We start from the raw sequence: 23,069 nt of genomic DNA on the forward strand, positions 1-23,069 counted from the left end.
GAAAGCTAATGCATCACTATTTTGATTCTAAAAACAAATTTCTGTGTTATATAATGTTTTTGAGAGCTCAGAAAATATATCGTATATAGAGAGTAATTTAAATTCCATTGAGCCAAAAAGGAAATTTTGTGGGGTGGGGAAAGTTGTGTTGCCAAAGGGTGCTCGTAAGTAGGAGTAGTTCTTACAATTAAAAAAGAAAAAGAAAACATCACAAGTTCCCAAATATACAACTTGTGTAGGCTGCTGTTCCATATAGAATCCCAATGTGACTTTAGTAGGTCTTCATGCAAGAACAGCAGTTTGCTTACAGGCAACACGCTGCAGGAGCAGCGCCAAGCTAAATAACCCATTAAAATTGATATTGAATGAATGATGTGTAGTTTTTAGAAAGCAGTTGATAATGTAAGTATAGTAAGCTTATAAAAAAAATTCTTCTGTTCAAATCCCAATGCCTTTGACTTTTAAAAGCTACATATTTTCCTTTAAATGCATAATAGGCTAGAATCACCCATTTTAGACATACAGTCCAATATTTATTTGTATTTATCTAAAATGCATCCATTGAGAGAATGGCTGTTTTTACAAAACTTTTCAATAAAAGAGAAATAGTAAACTGTTTGAACTGATGTCCAAACACAAAACTACTCCTAGCCTTCCCAAACCCAAACCAAGATTTCATATAATCATCTTTCCATCACTTTACCTATCCCACCTCCCTGGAAAACTGTAGGACAACATGTAAGCATCTCACAGTGAACAACAAATTTGAACCTGGTCAAATCATTAAGGGAGGAGAATTCTAAAATGGTGGTTCCTTCTCAGAAAACATCCTCACCCTCTAGCTGTCCAAACTCTGACCTATGTTCTGAAGTCCAGAGGAGTCAGGCAATAGGCAGAATTAAAGACATCTTTGTAATTTACCAATTCAGCTGCAAGCTTGGTTGCTAAGACCTATAATAGACATAAAGGAGCCCTAATAGCCCCAGTGCTGTTATAGGAGAAGAGATGTGTAGGAGTCACAGTGGTGTTCCATATGCCCCACAAGAAACCTATATTAGTCAATTAAGCCAAGTTTAAGTTTACTTTATACTGGAACGCTTAATGAGATGTAGACTCTGACCTGTTTTCACTCTAGCTCCCTCCCATTTAAGACCAAGGCTATTGATCTCACAAGACCCTGTGATGTGGGAATGCCTTCGTGCCAGCTGGCAAGAGGAACAGAGGGGGCATATAGGGGTTACAGGAACCCCCAGAATCTGATATTTATAGTCTAGTTCATGTAAGGATGTCATGTAAGATCTCAAATAAAATCCAGTGCCACATGTTATACAGGGAATTGTGTGTAAATTGCACAGAAAATATGTTATTAACTTCTGTGTCTAGGACAGGAGTGGGCAATAATTTTTGATCGGGGGCCACTTCAGAAATTTTTGAAGTGGACTCTGGCCACCCCGGAAGGGCCGGGGCCTTAACACAACTGTGCTTCCCCTCCCACAGACCCTGATTGGTTTGAGAGTGGGGGAGTGTGTGAAGTCTTTGCCCCTGCCATCTCTCTCCCCCTCCCCACCCTACCCTCCAGAGAACTACCAGATATTCTGAACAGTTGGCGGTTCCGTCCAGGTGCCCATACTCCTGAAAGTGGGAGGATACTTGGCACACTCCACTCTACCCCCAGCCAATCAGAGGTTGGGAGGAGCATGCAAAGGCTCCCTGTCCTGCCCCCATCCTGCAAGGAGCATGCGGCACTTAGAAGCACCGCGACCCTTGCAGGGTGGAAGGAGACTTTGCATACTCTCCCATCCCCAGGTAAATCAGAACCTGGGGGAGGGGGAAGTGTGCAAAGTCTCCTCTCACCCTGCCCCCTTTCTGCAAGGAACACACAGCTCTTAGAAGCACCACACGCGCCCTACAGGAGAGGATCAGGGTGGGAGGAGACTTCATGTGCTCCCCTCCACCCCCAAACCCTGATTGGCCTGAGAGTAGGGGAGCGCAAAGTCTCTTGCTCTCTGTCCTCGGGGCGTAGAGTCAAATCAGCAGGGTTGACTAAGCACTGCACGCTCCCTGTTCACTAGGCTCTGTTTGGCCTGGGGATGGGGGAGCGACAGGGCCTCTACAGGCCAAATCAAACCTCTTGGTGGGCCGAATCCAGCCCATGGAGGCTCTTTTGCCCACCCCTGATCTAGGAACTGGTCAGCAGCAAAGGTGAGAAATTGGTTTTCTGTCAAACAAGATTTTTTTCATCTATCTTTTTATATGTTAATTAAACATGGACTTGTTCACAATTGGTCACTGATCACCAGTCTGAACTCAGTACAAATGAAGGATTGTGAGCATTTCAGAAAGAAACTAGTTGAGGGGGAGAGAATCTTATCTTGAGGTGCACTTCAAAGATTTGCTATATATTTGGTGAACAAGGAAAACATCCATGTCGTCCTTAACTGAGAAAGTAAATGTGCAGTGAGTTTGCTTCATGACAAAGGGGTCTCAGCTAGGTTTGAAAACCCTGTAGAGCAGTGTTTCTGAAAGCGTTCCATGGAATCACTTCCAGTAACACATTAACTGGCTGCCCCAGTTTGTTTATTTACCAGCGCTGCGGCCACGGAACCTCGCGGCTCCTTTTGGCTCTGTTTCATCCTTTGCAGCCAAGGGGAGCCATGGGAAGTGGTGGACCAGCCCACACTGCTTCCTGCTGCTCCCTTTGGCGGCAAAGGACAAAACAGAGCCAATGGGAACCGTGAGGCTCCGTGGCTGCGGCGCTAGTAAATAAACAAACTGGGGCAACCAGTTAATGTGTCTCTGGGAGTGATTCCACGGAACACTTTCAGAAACACTACTGTAGAGAACTTTGCTGAGATAAACTTTTTAGACTGGAGATTAACCTGTTAGTTTGAATTTATTCTCTAGAAAATAGGTTGTGATTTTGTTTTATATATAAGCATTTGTTTCTCAGTCTTACTTTCTATCATTTGTATTTCTGTTTTTTGATAATTTATTTTTGTTTTTACTATAAATGTATCTAAATTCTGTGGTACTAATCAAAGTGATGATTCTCAGCTGAATCTTGTAAGCTGGTGTGTAGTGATCCTTTGTGATCTGCAAGCCTGGTAATTTTGTAAATGTCCAGTGGATGAGAGGCTGTAAAAAATGCAGGAAAATGCTCCGAGGCCGGAAGTGTTGGTGTGTGCCAGTTGCTACTTATTCGGGGGAACAAGGCCTATGGGGGCCTGGAAGGGCCAGGCATCTGTATAATGAAGTATTTGAAGTTTATGATTAGTTGTAAGATGTAGCCCCATAAAAAGTGCATTGCAATAATCCACTCATGAAATGACATTCTGTGGTGGAATCCTTACTAGAAATAACATGTTGCAATCTCTTGAAAAGGTAGTCTTCTCCAGATAGCAACCATGGCTATCACAAAACAGTTGAAGATACAATAAAATCAGCAAGTTTTCAATCCAAATTACAGGTTGCAGACAAATTTCCATGAATAAGGGAGCTACCATCACTTCCTCAGTTTCTCTGGGTTATTTTTCCCAACCAATGAGTCTTAACTGGATTATGGTTTAGTCAGCTAGCCCATTTCCAAGGCACAGTACTGGCAAAGGCAGTGTTTGTTGTTGACAAAAGTAAGTCTCAGGTCCGACACTTGGTTCTCAAAGTACAAAGGACGCTACACAGGTATCTGTCAAACACAAGTAGTTTACTTCCTGACAGCTAACAGCTGCACCCCTTAACTAGAAGGGCAACATAACAAAGAAGCGGCATATCTTACGTCCCTTCCTGCTAGCCGGGGATCCCGAGTCAGCTACGGACGAAGTGGGAGGTTGTCTCAGCTTCCGAGGCACCGGTACCCAAAGCCCATCAGTGTGGTCCAAATTGCTGTGTTCTGGTGCAGCGTTAGATTCTGTGTCTCTACCTTGTTTGTGGCAGTTTGGAAATTTCTGGGGGTTACTCATTGATCATTACAGTGTGGCTCAGCTGTACTGCTTGTCCTTTGATTTTGTTTACATGATCAGTACATTTAGGTAAACAAGATTGTTATGTTCCCGCCCTTATCTATAATTCTTTCTTGCTACAATGGCGTATGTTCCTAGAGGCTTGCTTCTCGCTCATCAGTAGCAGGGAAAGGGGGAAGGAAAAGAAAAGGGGGGAGAATGCAGGCCTCACCACCCCTAAACTTGCACGTACAAAGTTCTTCTGAAATTAACCCCTACAGTGTTCCATCTACATTTTCTTTGTACTGAGTGGGCTAACTCCAGTGTTATATTTTTGTCCTTGTGCAATATTACCATTAATTAATAAAGACAAAAAAAAAAAAAAAGAGAGAGAGACAGAGAAGAATCCCTCACAGAACAGTATGAGAGCAGCCAAAATGGATTGCAATTGCTTTTTAGAAAGATTACGTTCTGTTGTATAAATGAGTATTCCAGGACTGCTTAAAGTATGGATTATGTAAATATGTAGTTAAGGACTTTAAAAATGCATAATACGGACAATGCTTATTACAATAGGATGTCTTGTGTATGTATCTGTAGGGAGTTTTAAAGACATGTATTGTTGCATGATAGTGTGCCAGTAGTTGAACATTTAGTTGGAATGCTTAAGACCTTCTTCTACATCTAGTAGAGATGACACCCATGATTAAATCATGAGAAGTTGCTAACAATAAGTTTGTTTAGGATTCTTAAAATTACATAATTAAATTCAAGGTAATGGATGAAATTAAAAGTACCATACACTCTGGATAACTGTGCTCACAAACAAAACAGATTTTTACCATGTCTATGCAATCATTCAGAATGCAAAAAGAAAAAAGGTCACTTAATTAGTTACTTGAAAATTGGCTTCTGTAATGGTTACTCAAGGTGTTTTAGAAGCATCCATGTCATGTTCAGGTGCATCTCCCCTTGAGGAAGCCATTCCATCATCCTAGGAACCTCTGTGTCCCCCATTCCTTATCCTTACTGTGTTGAGATGTGCTGCACTGCCAAGAGAAAGGGGGGAAAAAGCCCATCTGCTACCTACGTCAAATTTCTGCATGTATTACTCATTGGAAGTACCTGTTTTGGAAAAAGAAAAAAAAAAAGTACTGTCCCTTGCTGTCCTGGGATTTTCCTCTCTATCACTCTCCGGCAGCACAGCTCCCTCTTTCTTAATCGTGACTCATATCCCATCCTGATTTTGCCTGTCTGCCTCCATCCTCTGCTTTCACCTCTTTGACTCCGTGTATGTACAGTTTGACTTCCTGACATATGTTCAAGTCATCCCACCTTTCAAATTTACACACTCTGCACTCTGGTAGCCCCAATTAATAGCAGGGAGTCAATTTTAATTCTAAGTGAGGGCAGAGTCAGGGCCTTGGCTTTAATGATGTATGCTCAGATTGCCCAACCAGGATCAGTAAGAGCAAAGTAGCAAATCAGACCAGGGAGCAGTTTGTGCCACTACAATGTTGGGAAAAGAGATTGTAAACTGGTCAACCACTGTACGAGTGAGGGCTAACAAAATAGAGAAATAGAGTTTAGTGTCACTGACATAAGAGTTCATTACATATTGCCTCCCAGTCTCCCATAACAATCTTTCTTTCAAAGTGAACAGGAATGGTGGTAGAATTACTTATTACTGTACTGTGATGTCTCTCTCTGTCTGTCTCTGTGTATTCAATATTTCAGAATGATTGTTTGCTTTTTGGTGTGATTAATGCATTTCTTCATTAAAGTGATTGCCTGCTAGATTTAATTATGCATGTGTCTTAATAAAAACATTGCACATAAACAGTCCCTATTTGAGTGACATGTATGCTAGATTTAGTTCTCTTTGCTATTGCATGTATAAAATAGCATTTTGTTGACTGTACTGAAAAGGCATCCTTTTGATATTCTTAAAATTAAAGTTTGATTCTTAAGCATATTTGTCTTTCAGAGATAGTGATATCAAATGCATTTTACTGTTAAAGGAGTTGTCCTTTATTTCAACTTCATACCAACTTTTTATGACAGTTCATGAAGACTGGGTCATGATATCACTTCCAAGTTATCAGCTCTGTTTCGGTTCACTATCTCAGGGCAGTAGGATTGATAACAAAGACATAATTCAAGGATTCTCTCAATCTCTCCTTACCCTTCTTTTGTGGGGGATGCAAAATTTCTGGAATATATCTGGAAAAATTCTTTTAAATCTAGCACTTCTCTGCTATAAATTTGATGTGTTAGTTGTATTCAAGATAAAGGATTGGCCCTAGCACGAAAGCAGGAGAAAAATACAATACTATATTTAAAAATGGTTTGCTTTGAAGGTGGGGAGGATGTACAAGAGAAGGTTAAATCATGAAGTTTTTAGTTTGTCTTTTTAATTGGCAATTGGGCCATTTACATTTTTACTCCTTTTTTGTTCAAATAGGTTTAATTTAGTGAGTCACTTGCATTTCATTCCCAACAAAAGCAGGCTTTTGTTTTGTATGCCTCTTTTGATGATTGCAACTCTGTTTACTCTTCTGAATGTTTCTGTAAATTGATTTGCTAAGATTAGTTTCCTAATTTTTAAAAAACTCCCTTGCTTGAATTTTAATAGAAATCTGCATGGGGAGTACAAAATGGTGTAGATGGAAATTTCCCTGCACTCAATTCTGTTGCAATTCATGGTTATTATTTGACTTAACTGTTGACTCCTTCACTAGTTAACAGTTTTCCGACTCCCTTTAAGAATATAGTTGTCATCAATCTTGCAGCTTGCTTGGGGCTTAATGTTAGAGTAGGCTAGATTCGCCTCGCCTAAGGGTTCTGTAAGATCTGTTTTTGTAGCTAAAACTATAATTTTTAGTTTTTGAACTGGAAACTATAAAAGAAAAGCAAATTACATTCAGAATGAGTGACTGAAAAGTGTGGTATATATTCACAGAGGTGATTTTTGTTGTTTCACTTTTATGACTAAGGAGGACTGGTCTTAGACTTCATGTTAAAATATTGAATATTTTAACGTATTAGTATTTTAGCTTCCATTGCTGTATTTGTATGAATTGTTTTATTAATGACATGGGAATATACTAGTTTTAATGCAATGACTGAATAAAAAATAAACTACATAAATTATTAAGCTAGCTTACTGGAAAGCTTTCTAGTAAGGCTGAACTAGAACATTGATTTTATGTATGCTGTAGGCAGACCCTAGATGGTTAGGCCCCAAGTGAACCTGCTGTGGTAGTCTACCAGAACATCATACCATAGTCTCATGTATTCAAAGCAAAGGAATAAATCATGATTTTACAACAGTGCATCAGTTGACTTATTGCTGTTTTGTGACCAGAGGTAGGAAGGGTTGCTGTTTAAAGCCATGTCATTGGTTCTCAAGTCAGTCAGGCATGAAGGCTTGTCATATGCCTCTATAATTATACCTCACCAGACTTTCTCTAACTAGTCAGCTGGGGCTGTGCATTTTGTCTCAAACACCCGTCTGGCCAGCGTCTGACAGGAGCTTGCTCATCATGCTGTCAGTAATATGTTAACTAGAGTGTATCTTTTGCGGCCTGTAGTGGCAGGTGGAAAGGAAGCTTCACTTTAAAGCAGATGTCTAAATATTATGTCCATTTTGACCAGTATTTGTTTTAGGTAATACCAGCCTCATAAGTCTGTAAGTATTGTAGTTAAAGTTTTGACTTCACTTGTCTGTGAGCCCTTGCTGGAGAAGCTCACATATAAAAGAATGCACTAGCAGTACTTTCATTATGTTCATCATATATCCAACTTCTTTGGGGTAGATATTTTGATTATGCGCTCTTCCTTGTTTATATGCAAAGAGAGCAGCCTTACTAGGTCATGGATTACAATATAGTTAGTTGGATTGAATGGGGTCTTTTGAATCTCATTGAGACCATATGGATTAATTTTGCCCATTAAATTCTATTCTGCTCCCTTGCCTTGACAATGACTGTATCTATAATCATCCAGAGACTAGAAGAGAAGTTGACTCCTTTGAGGATGTGATGCATCTGACCAACTGCCAGGATGGCAAAACAAAGTGTGCCTACCTTAAATGCTAAGTGGATCATTGTTATGTTTCCTCAGCTGACCTTAATGTGAGATTCATGAGTTTGTTCCCAAATCTATGTGTCCCTCCGTGGTGGTCCACTGAGTCCAAAGCAAGTTCCCCATTAATTGTCTATTTTTGCCATTCCTTTAATAATAGCTCCTTGGTTTGAAGTCTACAGATTCAGTTTTGGTCATGTTTAAATTATAACTGCTGAACAGTTCTGTGGAGCACACAGTCTAAGTTACTGAGAAGATGTATAGAATTCACTTTTATACTTCTCAGTTCTGGGTTGGCTGTTTGTAGTAATGTTCCTCACATGTAAACTGAAAGAACCAAAACTATACCTATATTTATACCTGGTAAATTGACCCTCTGCTTGATGAATTGCTACCCATCCATCTGATGGGCAGTGTAGATGTGCCCCAAGAGACTTGCCTAAGATGACACCAAAAGACCAGGGCGGAGCTGAAAATTGAACCTGTGGCTACGTCTAGACTACAAAGAAAAGTCAGAAAAAGATACATAAAATGTGAACCACAATTTGTGTATCTTTTTCCGCTTTTCTTTCGAAAGAGGCTTTTCTGAACTTTGGCATATATACACAGTGCCAAATCTTTGAAAACCTGCTCTTTCAAGCCATCCTTTCTTCCTCATAAAATGAGATTTACAGGGATGGCAAAAGAATTCGTCTGCTTTTCTGAAATTTTCTTTTCGGGAAAGCGGATGCATTCCTTGGACATGGCATTGCGTTTGTATCCTCGAGAAGCGCTGCAGTCTAGACGAAGCCTATGTCTCCTTAGTTTTAAGATGGTGTAATGGCCACTGGATTATCCTTCTCATCTTTTCAATACAACAGTACGATGAATGATGCTAAAGATGAAGTGGGAGGAGAGGGAGGGGAATCTATGAAACCTGTGATCAGGCTTTACACTGTTGTTAATTCTGGTTTTATCTGACTAGGTGAGAGTTACATAACTATGCTGTAATTTTTCTCTCCTTACCTGCCACCTGTTTAGAAACTTAAATAATAGTACTATTGTGCTCCACAGAAAAAGAGCTTGTATTTTTTTCAGGAAAAGGATTTATTCAAAGGTGGATTTATTTTAAAAAACCCATCATTTGCAGTTTAATACTAAGGCAAAAAGGAAGGTCTGTCAGGGACTCTTCTTATATAAATAAGTTCACTTTCCATGCAAGTTCACTTTCCATGTCCAGTAATTCGTGGCAATTCAGTAAAGATTGCCAAACAAGAGTGCCAGTAAGTGCCAAAGGATAATGGAAGTTTTTGTAGACCTGAAGTGAAGGCCATTAAAAACTCTTCACGTGTTGAGTCACAATGTAGCTGGGCCATATTTGAATGAGACACATAAAAGTGAAAATACTTAATATTCCATCATGAATCTCCTCAGCAATCAGGTAACTTTGGGGAAAAACAAGAAACAGTTGCTCAGTGGATCAGTGGCTGCATAAAAGTAGGAGATGTGATCATCAATACCAGTAGTATTTAGCTATCTGCTTTTTTTCTACCTAGCACAGCTCCTCATACATTCCTTTACTTGTCTTCCCCATATTCCAAGTTAAAAAGATGAATTACAACATAGGCAATGATGCTGTCTATTCTTGCTTGCAGTAAATAAGTCAACAAAGAGTGGGCAGTAGAGAGCATACCATGGATTTCCTCTATTTTTTGAGGAAGAATGAAAAGTGATTCCTAGGCACTCCCCTTTCACAGGGGAGAAGCATATGCAAAACCCTCTTGTTTATGTAAAAGGTGGGCTCTACCATCAGAGAGGGAAAGTGGTCGTGAGTGGGGAGACAAAGAAAGTAGTAAGAGAAGGGGGCAATGCGTGAGGAATTCTGTGTGTGGGAGAGAGATTGGGGAGTCTTGGAAAAATTAGGGAGAAATTTAGCAAGTAGAACAGCAGTTCCCAACCTTTTCCAGGTGGGGACCCATTTTAACAATCATATATATAGTAGCCCAATGTCTGAGAGTCTGTAACACTGAAATACTGGCTGTTTCCTCTGCGCTGTGCTGTTTCCTGAAATGCTGGCTGTTCCCTCTGGGCGGCCCGTGCTGCATGGGGTGAGCGGAGCCCAACCAGCCGTTTGCTCCCCTGCGGCAGCCCGGCTGAGTGGCGCAGAAGTCAACTGAGCACCATGGCGGGAGGCGAAGGGGGGTGGGGCGGTGACGTGTGGCGTGATAGCGGCACCAGGCCCCACCCCCGGCCATGAACGTCACCGCCCCACTCCTCTTCGCCTCCTGCCGTGGTGCTCAGCTGGCTTCTGTGCCACAGCCATGTGGGAGCAAGTGGCGCAAGCGACCGTTTGGGCTTCACGCTACCCATGCAGCACAGGGAGTGCGGAGCCCAAACAGCTGTTTGGGCTCTGCAGTCCCCCAAGTGAGAGGCAGGAGAGGGAGGAGAAGAGAAAGAGAGAGACCGAGAGAGAGGCAGGAGGCAGAAGAGAGCTAAGAGAGGGAGAGAGAGAGAGACGGAGCGAGAGACCGGAGGCTCTGGAGAGAAGACCGACATGGAGGAGAGACCTGAAAATCCCGTCTTATGACGGGCTAATTGGCTAGTTCAGGAAGACTTGGTGACCCAAGGCAATTCAAAAATGGGGGGAGAATGGAGAGCAGAGCCATCTGGGGAGACACTTGGCGACCCTTTTGAAATGTAATGGTGACCCATATATGGGTCCTGACCCATAGGTTGGGAAACCCTGAATTAGAGTATAAGTGAGCAAGAGGGGAATGAAGGAGAGCACATAGAGGTGGGAAGTGAATACGGGGGACCGAAAGTGAATGCTAGAAAAGACAAAAGAGTGAGAAGAAAAAAGTGATAGGTGGAGTTAGCTTTGTAAAAATCAAAGGAGTACCAGAGCGAAATTGATTTAGTCTAAAACTTAAGTAGACACTCAATTTGAACTTGTTAAACTTGACTGATATGTTTCAATACACTTTTTTTCTAAAGTGCATCTTGTAAGATAGGTTCTAGCTTTTTTTGGAGGAGAAACCTTCTAAAAAATTTACAAAGCACTTATCTCTGCCTCCCCTTATGCCTACAAAATTCTTTATTGCAAGCCTCAGGGCAACTATGGCAAATAAGCTCAATTTCCTCTTTCCACCTCCTCCTTTCTGGGCACTCATCTGCCCACTGCATCTTCAATTTCATTTTCTGTTCAGCTGATGTTATTTTTCTGTGGCCTAGAAGGCAAGGCAAGATTTGTGTGAGCTCGCCTCCCTTCCAAGGTAGTATATAAGGCTGTGTCTAAACTACATCCCTTTCTCAAAAAAGGAATGTAAATTAGACACTTCAAAATTGCAAATGAAGCCGGGATTTAAATTTCCAGTGCTTCATTTGCATAATGGTGGCGGTGGCTTTTTCAAAAAAGGGGCTTTTCGAAAGAAAAATGGCTGTTTAGACAGGGATCATTCGAAAATAAAACCCTTTTTTGAACTATCCTGTGCTCCTGAAAAAAGGGTTTTATTTTTGAACGATACCCGTCTAAACATCTGTTTTTCTTTCAAAAAGCCCCTTTTTTGAAAAAAAACCCGTGGCCGCCATTATGGAAATGAAGCACAGGAAATTTAAATCCCGGCTTCATTTGCAGTTTCAAAGTGTCCAATTTACATCCCTTTTGCGAGAAAAGGGATGTAATTTAGATACAGCCTAAGAGTGATATCATTTACTGTCTTGCATCATGGAAGAAATAGCAACTCCCCATCAGCATCACAAAGAAACTGGCTGTACAAAAAAAAAAAATATAAGGCACCACAGGTTAATTTTACTTACGCATGTTGTCTAACTAAACTCACTGTATTTAGCTTGCAGGGAATATGCAGCTAATAAGTTTTTATAAATTCCTATTTTTCATATTATCAGGATTGTAAATCTTGTCTTTCAGTTTTGTTTTCACTGGAAGTTGCAGAAAGTGCTTTGAACAAAGTATTTTGTACTACTTGAATGTTAATTGTCAGATAATAAATGGTTTGTCTAATATACAGTTATTGTTTTCATATAATTCACCTGAATTAGATGTATCTGCAAATAGCTTATCAAATAAATATATTGCAGAAATCTGTTTACAGAAAGCTTTCAACTCAAAATAACATTGTTTCAAAACGTTTTCAATATGTCTGCAGAAATTTAAAAATTCAGCTTAAAATGTTGTAGAATATTGCTTTTCTTGTTGACAAAGACTCCATACTAACTTAAACCTCTATCGCTACTTTTAAATGAATTTGTTTACTAGAAGGGTGCATTTCCAAAAGGAAAATTCCTCTGGCTTCTCAAAAAGTTTAGCATGTGAGCTTGCATTGTTATGCATCATATATAGGCTAACTAACACTTAGATGCTGTGGTGCTGGGTATTATGGTAAGAATCTAATTCAAAATAACATAAAATCAAAATACAGGTACAGATATTAAAATTTCAAGAGGATATTTTACAGACTGGTAGCACTTGGCTGGTTAATGTGTTTTAGAGACAAATCTGCTGTGTTTCAGCATGTGCTACTGCTGAGAACATACTAAATATGTGTTCCCTCTGGGCAAAGTCAGATGTTTAGGTTACAGTTTCCCCACAATTCCAGATAGAATATTGACTGTACTGTGTATAGGTCAGACAAACTTCTGAAAGTGTAGTCAAGTTTTGTTTAGTGGTTTGTTTTAAGGATATGTTCCTTTATGACCATATGATAACTCAGGCATTTCAGTATGGAATTGACAAATGACTTTTTAAAACCAGCTTATTTTATTGAATCATTCCAGAAAGGTAACACACCAGTAGGAATGGAAATATTTTCTAAATTATGTATTTCTCTTGCAGCTATAACCACCTTCCTAATAATAATAGTGATGATATCTAACTTCTATGTAGTCTTTTCATCTCTAGGTATTAAAATATTTTACAGAGAATTTAAGTATAATTATCCTCATTTTACAAATGGGGAAACTGAGGCACAGAGGTGCACTGACTTGCCCGGTGCCAGAACTAGAATCCAGATCTCATGAGTCTTTCTACTGCTTTATTCACTAGATTGCAATGTCTCCTATATAGAGTTTGGACTAGTAAATTAGTTTAGGACCTGTTTAAATTGATTTCAAACATAATTCTTACATGATTTGGTTGCCAATTATAAATATGATTGAGAAACAAGATTCTAATACAATTTAATACCCTCCTCACTGGCTTGACCAAGGATATAAGTAAATAGTTTGAGACTTGTTTAAGCTGATTTTAAATAAAGTTCCAAATTCAGTTCCATGCCAAGTTATGATAGCAACTTAGAAGATGAGAAGATAAATAAAACAGCAGACCCTTGGTAATATACTGGTCCATCATGAGCTTTAAATGTTAAGTCCAAAATCTGTACCCAAGCAGGCAACCTGTGTAGAGTACAACTGTGGGCATTGTTCCCTGTAATTTGCAGGTTTGTGCAGCTACTCAGGAGAGAGTCAGATGCCACTCAGCTGATTAGGACAATGTCCAGGTGTGTTTCTACTGGCTGTGCACATTTGCACATGCCTTAGTGCACATAAAAATGTATTCCGTACATGGACGGAAAAGATTGGAGGGACCATTGCCTGTTGGTAGGTACAGTCCTCTCTATTGACACCATAGACAGTTGTTTTACTTCAGTCTGTTCTAATGCCAGGCAGTTGACCGGTCATTTTGAAAGCTCATAGTAAAGGTTCATTGATAAGGTTGAACACTGGAGTACCAAAGGCACATATCAGTATTGTCAAGTCTTCATGTATAGGAGAGAAAGAAAGCTATAGTCTTTTGATGTTCTTAGGTAAAGGATAAATCTACCTTCATCACATCTGTTCCAGCACCATCAAACAGCAGTTGCTCTTCAAGGGTGTCTCAGTTTTTTAACTTTATCAGACTTCTTCTGACGAGACTTTTTATCCAAAAGAGGAAGATATAAGAATGCTTTCTGATTCTCTTCATGCTTTTTGCTCAGCTTGTTCGGTGCAATTTCAATCTTGTTGGAATTCAGTCACTGCTAATTTACCCGGTGTTGCTTGGGTTTTTAACAGAAATAATTTTTGTTTTTCTTCATTTTAAGTCATTGCCTTGGAGTGGGACAGGGAGAGAGGACTACCCCCAGCCCTCTGTCATAGCAACAGCTTGGGCCAGGTGAGAAGCACCTACTGGGCACAGGCCAGGGAGACACAGACAAACACACATACACAAACTCAAATACAGAAGAAATAGCTGTCCTTTTCTCCAACCCTGCCCTCTGCTGCCCCAATGGTGTTAGAGCTGTTCTGATCACCATATCTGCCCTCCTCTGGTCATTATACAACAGTTGCAAAAACATTTTTGTCCAGGTATTTTTGTAGCTGTTTTCTCACATCTTTGAAGGCCTAGAAAATCAAATACTGGTCAAGTCTAGCAAAGTTCAAACTTTCTCCATGTACTTGAAAAGCATCTAATTCTGTGCCTATAAAACTTCTGATGTTCCAGTAGGACAAGGTATAAGCCAAAAGTTTTTGCAGGAAAGGGAATACCAGTTTTTATATCTTGCACTGTGGACAGTTCTGACTCTGAAACGAGGTAATCCTCTCTGCTATCCAACATGTTTAATAGGGAAGCTTTTAAGTGTGGTGGCTCTTAAATGACTTTGTATGATGTATCATTTTAAAATCAGATTTATGGATATAATTCTGAAGAAATTGACAGATTTTGCAGTTAATGTAATCTCCAGTAGCAGCTGACAGAATGGATAGGACGAGCCACACACATCCCTGAAGACAACTCCAAGGCAATTTACTCAAGATGCTATTTGCTCTGAAAAATATCTGAACCATACTCTTTTTTAATTCTTATTCATTTATGTTGAAATGGAATTCACTCTGGATGCAGTTTCCAGTTAAATGCTGACAGCAAAACCTAGCCAGCATTCTGCCAGGGACTCTCATAAACGACATTGCTCTCTACTTCTTTCATCCACAGTCATTTTTCATGTACCACTTTGATTTGCATCTGCACCATCAGACTCCACTTTCTGCCCCATGCCTTCTTTACCACTCTGCCCACAGCATGCTAAATACTGCACTCTGGTGGTCATATATTACCATTCCTTGCAGTCCTGTGAGCAGCAACTCTTGGATAACTAATTCCTCGCTCTCTTAGCAGGCACCACTAGAACTTAGAGTCAGGTGTCCAGAGATTTCTCTTCTATCCCACTACGTAAATGGTGGACTTATAAACTGCTGGCTCATAAGAGGTCATATAGATGAGTACAGTCATATGCAAAGTCATATATCTTACATACTTTTCATTTTTTCCTTAAATATCTGGTTATTTAAATCTAAAGATAATGTTATCCCAGAATCTACAGAATTACCTATATTTTGCTATACCAAGCAGGGGGAATATTACAAATATTGAGATGTAGTTATTTTGATGGATAATGCATTTGGGAAAACACATTCTGGTTGCATTTTTAAAGAAAATATATAATTACAAGGTAAACCAAAAGCAAACTAAAATATGAAGATAAAAGACCAAAATCCTTTCATGATACAAAGACCACAATTATCACTTTGCAAATGTTGTAATGTAGAATTGAACCAGAATTCAGTGTCATTCAGCTGAAGCGTATTTTTTTCACTTATATGCTTAAATCACCAAATTTCATGAGAAATAAAAACAGTCACTAAATATTTATACACCTCTCAGTGATATTTTTATAAACATACTTATTCTTTTTTAAGATAGAAATATAAAACAATACATTTGGTGTATTTAACTACAAAATATAAGGAGAAATATAATGGGCTTTGTTCTTGAATAAGAGAGTTAAGTTCACACTTTCACTCCTAGAAAAGAGTAATGTTGCCATATTTTGCTTTAATTTGACATTTTTATCTTCTGAATGCCAGCCCAAAATGTGGATTGCAAAGTAGTAAAGACCAGTTATAAAACTTTAAATACCTTGTTCATTGTAATTATTTCTTTTCTAGATTGCTTTGGTAATGACCATGGACCAAAACATAATACATACTTTTCATGTTTTTGCTAAATAGAAATACTTGTGTGCATCATTTTTGTGCATGTAAATGTAAGATAGACAATTTTAGAATCCTGAATAACACAACTTCATTAACAGGATAAAGAGAGAGATTTATCTTCAGGGAAATACCTTCATCTAAATCTTGGGAATCTTCTAACTAGCACTTTGCTTTGCTTTATTACAGTCTGTAATTAAAATGTCTGCAACAGTAATTTTTATATGGACAGTTTGGCTTGAAGTACAAAATATAACATAATACAGTATAAATATTGTAATTTGTGAATACACATCTGTTTTATATAAAATACTTAAATACAGTACTGAATTCATTGTGTAGCTGCTTCAAGAATAGTATTTAAGGTGTAAATGAAAGCAATCCCAGATAAATCCAACAGATAATAATGAAAGCAAAAGAGAAAGGCCAGGTGGGTGTTCATTTGCCAAAAGAGAAATAAATAATTAACTCTTTGTAGCAAGCAATAATTATTAAACGGGACATTTCTTTAATGCCCAAAACAGTACAGTTGTAATAGTTTGACATAAAGCTAAGAAACAAAATGTTAATCTGAAATGAACAGTTTAAATATGGAATTATGATATACTTGGCTTCCTGTAGTACAGCTGTCAAGCTTGGGCAGTTCGATGGTCAATAGTGACATTCTATGTGTCAGTGAACAGAGTCTCTTGATACCGTAACCTGCAGTTCACACATTACTGAAGCTCCAACTGTCGAACATTCAAGTCCCTTGGTATTTCTGCAGTTTCCAGACTCTCCTGACTGGCTCATGTTTCATTCTTTGGCAATTTGCCCTAATGATATCCCTCAGGAGCTTTCAGGCCCTCTCTTTTCCCATATTTAATCGTATTATATTAATCCGAGTGATGAGAAAACTGTGCTGCGCAAATTGTAATTGTCTGTGATTGCTGCTGAGGTGATCTTTATCATTTTTTCCCATTTTTATTATAAAAATGTATATGCAAAATTGTTCTGTAATTTTTATAAACAAGTATAACTGTCCAAGATAGCCAAGATGCTAAAGCTTTAATTGCTTCTTTGTTCCATGAAGAGAAAATCCATAATATTTCAGCACTGTACTAGCAGGATTCACTTTTTTAGCTCTTTCTTTTGCTACAGTAGAGTGCATGCTTAATAAAGACCAGTAGTAATTAAGTCAATATTGGGTAGTCACTTTATTGATGACCTAATAAGACTTTATAACCATCTTTTGTCTTCTCCCATAAACAAGGTGGCTTCTTAAATCCCATTCTGTTAGAAGAGCATTACAAGATTGTGAGACAAAACAAGTGCGGGGGAAGGGGGCACTGTAGTACCAGTAGAAGAAATGGAAAGATAAAATGTTGAATACTATGAATTTTGAATTTGTGAAATCCTATGCATAGGAAAAATGCTCCCCTTTTTCCTTTCTTTTACTCCATTTTGGCATCTGAGAACTTCATATTGATAGGGTTGTGACCTTGGGGATGTCAAGTGCTGGATCTGGGCTACCTCTGTTTGGAAATGTAATATTTTCTTATTTGTGCAATTTTCTGCCGTTTTTATTAATAAAATCAATCAGATTTAGTCCACTTTATCTGCCTTCATGGTAGGAGAGCCATGTATGGGAGAGCAAAGCAGAGCAATCATTGCTTGTTTCAAATAGTATTGTTCACAGTTGTGTGTAAAGGCATGTTCTCCAGTTAAGGATCTATGCCATACAGCCCATAAGTCATGAACGGTAAACCAAACTGGGCTGTTGGGACCACTATGCGTGGAGATTAACATCTCATTACAGGCTACCTTGTCTCAGACAAGAGGTTGTTCACTTACTGGTCAACAAAGCATCTTTTATCAACTTCTGTGTTGTCTCTAACCATGTGTTTTTGGGAGGCGTTATGTGATAAAGCTACTCTGATATCATCTGGAGTATCCTGATTTACTGTACTCTTTTTTTTCCAGCTGTGTTTAGAGAATAGGACAGAGAAAGACAAAAGAGAATTTAATTGAGCCTTGAGGAATAGTGTTGGAAAGTTACTTATGCTCCTTTTCTGATGAATGAAATGTAGTGCAAGTTCACTTGAGTGTCAAATGTTCGTGATGATGATACCCAATGTGTCTTCAATGTTTGATACCTTTGATCATGATGTGACATTGAGTTACTGAAACAGAGAGAGCTTCCTTTTTGTGGCTTAGGTCTTAAAAGATTACCGGGGTTGATTTGCAGGAATTTGAGGGTATTTGGCTCTTATTTTTGGCTGGAAAACTATTTCAGTTTTGGGGCATGCAGTTGGCTTGGTATGCTATTGGATAGCTAACCTTCACTGTCTTATTAATGGGGATTTTAAAAGAATAGAAAAAAATAAATAGTAGGGTTCATTTCTGATGTTACACTGACATATCTGAGTATGTTGACTTAGCAGGCATGCTGCATGTACAGCTGTTTGCTCAGGGCCCCCTTTTTTTTCTTTTTCCTTTTGGAGGGAGCGTGGTTGAGGAGGAAAAACTATTAGGAGCATCTTTTTCAGATTGTGCCAGCTCCTCGTTTTGTAAATGTGTGTATACTAAAAGTCTTTAAATCAAAATTTGTGGATATCAGTAGCCCAGCCAGAGGTTAAGGGCTTACTACGGAGAGGGTGGATGAAGGTCTGTGGTCTGATGTGTGCAGGAGATCAGACTAGGTGATCATGGCTGGCCTTAAATACTATGAGTGTACAAAGGTGATGATGGTCTATAATACTTAGGTCTAATTATCATTATTAGATTTAGCATGGGGGTACTGGGTGCTGTTAGTGTTCTGTGATATTTCGGAGGTCAAATTAGATGATTTTGTTCTCTGTTCTGGCCCTGAACTCAGACATCTTAACATTTGAAAATAATGTTAACAATGCTACATTTAAACATTTTTTCATGTAATTGAGACTTTAAAGGCATAAACATTTTGTTTTAAATTTTGTATTTTGTGTTAATTTTTTGTTGTCAATTCTGTGTATATATTTTTATTTTTAGTTAACAGCTTGTGTTCATGGGTCAGCTGCATTGTTATATCCAATGTATTGGCAACACATATACATCCCAGTGCTTCCTCCACACCTGCTGGATTACTGCTGGTAAGATAGTTAATATATTATATTGAATTCTGAGATGCTTAGTCATAGTAATGCCTAGATTTTTTTCCATCTAAATAAACCATGAAAACATTAATAAATTGTGTGAATGAATTTACTAGTAATGATGCATGCCCCAAGTCCGCATTTGTGCAGGAACAGAGATTAATTTAAGCTTGTACTTCCGTGCTTTTCTATATTGCAACCTTAAACTGTAAATATTAAGTAATATCATTATAACCTTTGGAAATATGTTTCCAAAAGCTGCTTATATTATCCTAGCAGAGAACGCATGCAATAATTTTAATATAAGTATATTATGGTTTTCATTTATTTACATTTATTTTATTTTATTAAAAATATATTGGAATTGTAAGCTAAAGCCTGATTGTTAGGTTTTGGTTTGGGTGCAAATATTAATGGATATAGAATTGTCCTTAATTGTATATTATTATTTAATATTTGGATTTCATTAGTATTGTTTGAAGTCTAGTCACCATCAGGATCCTATCTAGATCCTGCCCCAAGGAGATTAGCTTTTGAAAAGCCATGAATTATTAGGATTATTAGGATTGTCAGGTATTTTCAGAAGTAATTTATTGTTCAAAATGGCTTGGGCTTTAAGACCTAGAAATACCAGTGATTTATTATTCATTTATTTGAATTACCATAATCTATAGTTATGCAACTCAAACAGAGGCCCCATTAGGATAGTCACTCTACACACATGTAGCAAGAAATAGTACCTGCCCAAAGGAGTGTGTTATTTTAAATAGACAATTCAGAAAAGAATGGGGGAAATAATAATTATTACACTTATTTTAGTCATAGGAAACTGTAGCCCAGAGATATAGAATAACTTGTCCAAGGTTAGACAGGAAGTATGTAATAGAGGCAGGAATAGAACCCAGATCTCCTGAGTGCCTTAATAGCATCTGACTTCTTTCTTGTCTTTGGTTAGTGTTTCCTGTATCCCCCACAGTACGTGTGTGTTTCCTGTATCCCCCACAGTATTGGTGTTGATTTCATTGATTTTTGTTCAGTCCATCAATATCTTCTTGATTTCCAGAGAAGTTTTAAATATATTTGCTTAAGGCTTCTTGGTAGTTATTTCTCAAGCAGATGGTTGATCTTTGTGAGTTGTTTTTTTCTTTGTTTATAAATTACCTTTTCTCTCTTTTTTTTTCAAAGCATACTCAAGCCCTTCATTTCAAATGATACATTTCTTTTGGAGAAACTCATTCTTGTTTGCTTTCCCTCCAGGCTTTGAGAAAATTCATCAAGACAGCGATATAGCTTGGAAACGATTCTTTAGTTTTTTTGTCACTTGAACTTAGCATCAGAACTCCTGACTATTTTTCAAAACCATCCATCTCTCCTCTTTTCAGAAAGAAGTCAGATTTCTGAACCTGAATCCACCCTTTTCTTCACCTGGTAGCCTAGGATATTTATCTTGTATCACAGGACTTTTATTTCTTTCTGCTAAGCTGTGAATACTAGGGATATTAAAATATGTTTATTTGTGTAAACTTGTAGCTGTGTAAATTTTTCAGTAATTACCTGTTTACACGTGGTGGGGAGGAGGCGAGAGATGGTTCTTGCAAGGAACCAGCTTTTAAACCGGCTACCATGTACTGGCTTCATCCTGCCCACCCTGCACCCCATGCTGCTGCCTCTGATACAGAGGCAACAGAGGGCGGGGGAGGGACTTGGCTATTGCCTGCTTCCTCTCCCCCATGGTGTTGCCTCTTTCTCAAAGACAGCAGCTCAGGAGGGCAAGCAGCTCCACAAGAGCAAGTACTTGCACCTCCCTGCTGCTGCTGCCTCTGTGGGCAGGTGGCTGTGTCGTGAGCTGGCTTAAAACCCAACTCCCCATGAGCACCGACTCCCACTTCCCTCCCCATCCCCTGCACTGCAGCCTCTAATAATGAGGCAGCAGTGTGGCAGGGAAGGGGAGGGTGTATGTGTAACCATGCATTCCAGGACCATGGGAACTCATATTCTGCTGATTGTCCACCACAACCCCAAAATATTTTTTGAAGTCATTGCTTTCCAGGATAGATACATTTTCCAAATATGGGCTACATTCTTTGTTCCTATGTATAAACATTTATATTGAGCTGGTTAAAACACATATTGTTTGCTTGTGCCCAGTTAACCAAGTGATCAAGGTCACTATGAACCAGAAATATTTTCTGTTCATTATTTTACCCAGCGTTGGTGTCACCTGAAAATGTTGTTGTTGTCTTCCAGGTCATTGATAATACGATAAATAGTTTAGATCAAGAAATGATCCCTGCTGGACCCCCCACTAGGAAAAAAATACGTGCTTATTGAAGATTCTCTGTTTACAGTTAAATTCTGAAACACACACATTAGTCTGTTTTAATTCATTTAAAGTGTGGTATGTTAATGTTCTAGTTTCTTTAATCAAAATATCATGTGAGAGCCATTTTAATTTCCATTAATTACATTACTCTCCTTTAATTATTGATTGATCAAGTACTGTATCTCTTGTTTGGGATTGAGAGGCTGAAAGGATGTAATTTCCCAGGTCATCCTTTTTTAAAAAAATGGGCAAATCATTAGCTTTTTTATGGATAATTCTACCATTTTTATTGAGCCAATGGATCAATGCCATTGTTAGAATTCTTTTTGTTCCTAATATATTTTTTAAAAAACTTCTTATTGTTCTTTGCCTTTCTAGTCCTAGATTTGTGCTTGTGTCCCTTTGCTTCTTTTATCTAACTAACTTCTATTTTATACTCATTACTCTCAACTGCTTCTTTCTTAGGTTCTAAATAATATATATTTTATATCTCCCTTCACTTCCTCTCTGAACCAGGTTGGTTTTTTTTAACTAGCATGGCTGGTTTGTGGCTGATCGTGGCTTTTGGGGCATCCAGTAAGATTCTCTCAACTGATTCCCAATTATCAAGCACAATTTTCTGACTTTTATAGCTGATTTGACTTGTAACTGTTCTAATTTTGTCCAATTGTTCTTTAAGTAAAGTACCAAATATGTGTGTATTTGTGTATATATTGCTCGTCTGGACTTTTTTTCTTGTAGCACATTATAAATGTGAACAAGTCGTGATCACTTGTACGTGAACTACCATTAATATTTAGTTTTGTGATCAGTTCCTCTTCATCAGTTAAGACAAGGTCTAATAAAGTATTGGCTGCAACACTTTTTGAGTTAGGACATAATCATCTATAATGCTTAGAAATTCCAAGGATGTTGTAGTACTAACAAAATACAGGACTATGTAGCACTTTAAAGACTAACAAGATGGTTTATTAGATGATGAGTTTTCGTGGGCCAGACCCACTTCCTCAGATCAAATAGTGGAAGAAAATAGTCACAACCATATATACCATATTTTGCTTCAGCTACACCAGACTAACACGGCTACATTTCTATCACCGTAGTACTAACAGTATGAGACCTGTTCCATTTTGTGATTTAGCAGTGGTGTAGCAGACACCAACCAATACTACATCTTATACTTTATCACAAGCCAAACACACAGAGAAGGATTGTAACTTAACTCCATTCACAAGCTTAATTCTTATGCAAATATTCTGACATAGGGGTGGCTGGCATATTATCTTCCACCTTTTAATGACTTAACCGAACAATGGAGGTGCTAATGGTTCTTAACAGCCTCTTGTAACTAGTTGAACTATCTACTCACTGTCTCTTTTTTCTTCCTCCCCTCTCCTTTTTCTTCACCCCTCCTTACCTCCTTCCCTTATTTATTCTTGGATCTGGACTTATTATCCTCTGGTCATCAGAAGAAGTGGGTTTTGCCCACGAAAGCTCATGATACCATCTACATGTTTTGTTAGTCTTAAAGGTGCAACTAGACTATTCATTGTTTTTTAAGTTTTTCCTGTTACAGACTAACTCAGC

General features: G+C 38.5%; 1 protein-coding gene across 2 annotated transcripts in view; it reads left to right on the forward strand.

Annotated features, from left to right (window-relative positions):
- The window catches only part of DENND1B (DENN domain containing 1B), a 265,647-nt gene that overhangs the window by 137,310 nt on the left and 105,268 nt on the right, over positions 1 to 23,069 (forward strand). For both annotated transcript variants that reach the window (XM_075936693.2, XM_089780568.1), the window contains one exon: positions 19,056 to 19,156. In XM_075936693.2, the coding sequence (XP_075792808.1) occupies positions 19,056 to 19,156 (101 nt within the window). The remainder of the gene's footprint in view (positions 1 to 19,055; positions 19,157 to 23,069) is intronic.

Source organism: Pelodiscus sinensis, chromosome 9 (assembly GCF_052426305.1).
Source record: "Pelodiscus sinensis isolate ZL-2025 chromosome 9, ASM5242630v1, whole genome shotgun sequence".
In the NCBI taxonomy this organism is placed as follows: domain Eukaryota; kingdom Metazoa; phylum Chordata; order Testudines; family Trionychidae; genus Pelodiscus; species Pelodiscus sinensis.